The sequence below is a fragment of the Poecilia reticulata genome, linkage group LG11 (assembly GCF_000633615.1).
Source record: "Poecilia reticulata strain Guanapo linkage group LG11, Guppy_female_1.0+MT, whole genome shotgun sequence".
Taxonomy (NCBI): Eukaryota; Metazoa; Chordata; class Actinopteri; order Cyprinodontiformes; family Poeciliidae; genus Poecilia; species Poecilia reticulata.
The window spans coordinates 13,600,986-13,605,156 of record NC_024341.1 but is presented as its reverse complement, the minus strand read 5'-3'; the positions used below and the strand labels follow the sequence as shown (position 1 = coordinate 13,605,156).

Genomic DNA, 4,171 nt, shown 5'->3' with positions numbered 1-4,171 from the left:
TTTTTTTGTTGTTGTTTATTTGTTTTGTTTTTGATGTAATTTTATTTCTTTTTTTTTTCTCCAGGCCAACCTGCCGTTGCTTCAGAGGGAGCTTCTACACTGTGCCAGGCTCGCCAAGCAGAACCCAGCTCAGTATCTGGCTCAGCACGAGCAGCTACTCCTAGACACCAGCACCACGTCCCCCGTGGACTCCTCCGAGCTCCTGCTCGACGTCAACGAGAACGGCAAGAGAAGGACGCCAGACAGGTGGGCACATCAAAAATAATATTAAAAAAAAGATTAGAACGTCGCTCTGGCTCTTGTAGTTTTTTTCTGAACAACCGAATTTGTGAGAAGATGAGTCAAATGATTTCCGAATGAAACGGTCGGTCCAGCTCCTCTCTCAAATCCGCCACTACCTTCTCTTCCTCTCTCTGTTAGTTGAGCTCATGTATAAATTCCCTTTGAGGCTTTCTGCATCCCATTGAGCTGTTGCATTACTCTCCAAACACGGGCTGAGCCAACAGGAGGCAATAGTGTGATGTGTAAATGTATGTATGGGAAGGGTTTGTAAATGCACCACTGGGTTTTTTGATGTGCTCTGTTGGAGGTCTTGGCTCCTCGCTGCTGCCCTTAATAGGTGGGAACTGTAGAGAGGAAGTCGATAACACACACCTGGCTCTACCAAGACACCCACTTGTACAAGGTAGACGAAGAAATGTGGTGGAGTACTTCAAATAATGTTTTGATACTTTGTTAGTCTTTTTTTTTTTCCAAGGCAATAAAGAGGACAAAAAGATACGAGACAAATTTGAATAATATTTTTGGGAAATTATTTTTGCTTTTGGAAATGAATGTTTTATGAATCACAGATTGACTGCAGATATAAATTGAGGATAATCCAGTAAAATGTTGGCTTGCTCATTTATTTCTGTCATTATGCTAAGGTGGTTCTAATTGCTAACGGTCAAACTGTGTCCGGGAATATTTCTACAGCGTATAGCCTTACCCAGGTTAGGTTTGAACTAGAGATAATAAAATGTAGTTCAGATGAATTAACCTGTAAAATAACCATTAAGCATAGGAAGCTGTACTTAATGGTATAGCTAAATTTAGCAGGAAGTGCTTGCTAAATTTAGCATCATTAGCTGTTAGCAGCTAGCCAGTCACAGTATTCTGACAATGCTTAAAAATCCTGTAAAAATGGTCTGTCACACCAGAATCAAATGAATGGCTTGTTGTCAGGGCTCTGCAGAAGAAAAACATGCTTGATTCAGATGTTATAAAAACTGGGACGCATCCAAAAGTCACATCGTAGCGCCTCTTGAGGACTGGAGCTGGACATCCCTGCTAGTCATGCTAACTGCAACTTAGGAGGCAGACAAAGAGATTTTGTGGATTCTAATATCGCAACATCTAATTATTTCTATGCAAGCATGTTTGTAAAAATCAACTCAATTAGCATCAACTCAATCCATTTATTGCAGCCAGACTGTATCATCTAATCCCTGTAGTAGACCTTAAAAATGGCCCAGTGCTGCTTTTACTTCTTCAAACTGAAAACTAGAGAAGAACTTTACCCATTAAGGCAGAGACTCATTTTAGACTTAAAGAGTTGTTTATGCAGTTCGTGTGTAGCAAAGGGGAGAGAGGTATTAAAATCTACATACAGGTTCTCACATTTATCATTATTAAGCTTTTTTTTTAAGTTTCGGGATGTAAGTTTGAATAGAATTGTGTCTTGTTGTGCATTTTTGTCTGGGCTACAAGTACAATGTAAGCATTGTACTTTAAAATGAAGTCCCAGCGGCTGAAAAAAAAAAAAAAAAGAAATGGAGACAGGCTAGGTGAAAGGGAAATGTGCATATTATATCTGCTGAGGGGCAAAACTGCTGAATGTGTTATTAAACATTCTCACCTCCCTATCCAACTCCACCCCAGCCTCCTTCAACACCAGGATAGTCTGTTTTTAGGGGGGCGGTTCAGTAATACCTGCATATTTGCAAGGCCATCTGGTACACAGGGGAGTAGGGTTAGGAGAGAAGGTGCGTTCATAAATGCGAGAGGTGAAAATATGAGAGGAGTGAAAAAGTACGGCGGCATCTGTATTTAGTGAGAAAAAAAACAGTATCTACGTGTGAAATGCGTGTGTGTGTGTGTGTGAGGGTATATCCAGTGTGAAAGTGTGAGTTCAGACTTGTGGGAGAGCCTGGGGAGACGGGCTGATAACACATACAGATGAGGCTCCAGCACCATTATGGCTGGCTAAGCACCTCGAGTTTCTGCTTACCTCCACTCTGCCTTCCCACAACTCTTCCCAGAATATTGGAATTTCAGTGAAAATCCTTAATTTCAAACAATTCTCTGCTCTGTCAATGCATGCTGATTACAATCATATTGTCATCGTCAGGTGAAAATCTGGTATCTGCAGGTTTTTTTTTGTTTTTTTTGTGCGTTTTTTGTGAAAATTGGCTCTATTGGTTACGTGTCACATTTATTTGTGTTTCAGTAATGAATATCTGTTGAAAAGTATAAAAAGCGGCATGAGACTTTGACTAAACTGTGAATTTACTTTAAGATGACAAGTTTTACTTTTTATTCCTGAAAAGTTACAATTTCGGACAAGGTTTTTACCCAGCAGCTACGACATGTGGATATCATGTCGTAGCTGCTGGGTACGACATGATAGCCTTTTTAGAGTGATAATGATTTTGTTGTGTCTATATATTTTAATGATGTTCATTAAAATATATATTTTAATGATGTTCATTAAAATATATAGTCACAACAAAATCATTATCACTCTAAAAAGGCTATTGCAAATCAACATTTTATACCAGTTGCAAGTTCATGTTGTCGAGACAGACCCTGTCTTTTCTTAAAATGATTAAAAAAACAACAACATATTTTTAAATGCATTACAGGTAATTTATAATGTAACAAAACGTTCCCAGAGTAATTTTTATGTTTGGATAGAACTTAGCATTGATTCAGGTTTTGTTTGCTTAAAATTTAAAAATATTTGATTATCCAAAACACAGAGGTGCGACTGAAATGGAAGGACAAAGGAAATAAGTAAAAAGGAAAATACTTTTTTCACAGCTGAGAGTCCTGATAAATGCCTTCAAAGGTCTCTCTCTTCGCAGGGAAGTGTATTTATTAAATCACAGCCAGAGCTGGAACTGAACTCGACATTTGAACCTCCAAGAAGACTTTACAAGAGAACTGATTGTTTGGAGGCGAATCAGGGCAGCAAAGCAACGTTGAGATTGAATTCCCACATTAATGGAGAACCTTTTAGAAGAGATTGTCTTCTCTGTCTGTGCCATGAAATTAAGCATTGCAATTGTGCGAGCTAAAAGCTATAAAATGGTTTGTAAAATGGTAGAACATACTGTGGGCTGAGTGTATTTTATTCTGAATGAGGAGAGTCGTATTCAGAGAAAATAGCGTGCAAAACGTTGAAAGAAAATATCTTCTACTTACTGTTAAATATTGTGGATGGGTGGATCGTGCTTTAAACTAGTGACAGTAAACAGTCTCTACTTGTTGGAACGTTAAGAGATACAAGTTCTGGAAGCGCACATCGCGCTGTTGGCACAAACAAGCGGCCGCAGACATGAAGAGGATTCCTCTCACACCAATATTCCGACCTTCGTGCCCTCGTCATGTAAGGTGAAGGTTTTCCCTGCCCCTCGAAGGCTTTTAATTTAATCATCATCAGGAATCTTTGGACAAACCTCACAGGAGCCGAGCATGCGGGCTGGCAAAAGAGCCTCGCAGAGGCTCAAAGGCTTTTTGTGCTTTTTCTGGAAGAACAAGTAAAAATCCCCCAAACGAGAACTGAGGGACTTCGAGCTGCTAGAAAAAAAAAACTTGTTACAAGCTGTGATGCTTGCCAGAGGGAGTGTGGCTGCGTACTGTCCGTTCAGGGGGGAAGCAGAGTGGTTTGTTATTTTTAAACTGCACAAGAAACTTTCCCAGTAAACCTCAGATCAATGTTAACTTTGTTAATCTTTTTTACATTATTTTAGTGACAAATTACAGAAAAACCTTGCTGGTCAGTTTAACCAAAGAGCAAATCTGAATAATTACTGAAAACTGATGCCTATGTGCATATGATTTTTTTCTATTCTATTCTATATATATATATATAGAATAGTGACGAATAGTGACCAGACCTGGTCACTAT

At 39.1% G+C, this 4,171-nt stretch overlaps 1 protein-coding gene across 2 annotated transcripts in view; it reads left to right on the top strand.

Annotated features, from left to right (window-relative positions):
• Positions 1–4,171, top strand: part of runx1t1 (RUNX1 partner transcriptional co-repressor 1) — a 68,185-nt gene that overhangs the window by 50,202 nt on the left and 13,812 nt on the right. For both annotated transcript variants that reach the window (XM_008421961.2, XM_008421960.2), the window contains exon 5: positions 65–246. In XM_008421961.2, coding sequence (XP_008420183.1) covers positions 65–246 — 182 coding nt within the window. The remainder of the gene's footprint in view (positions 1–64; positions 247–4,171) is intronic.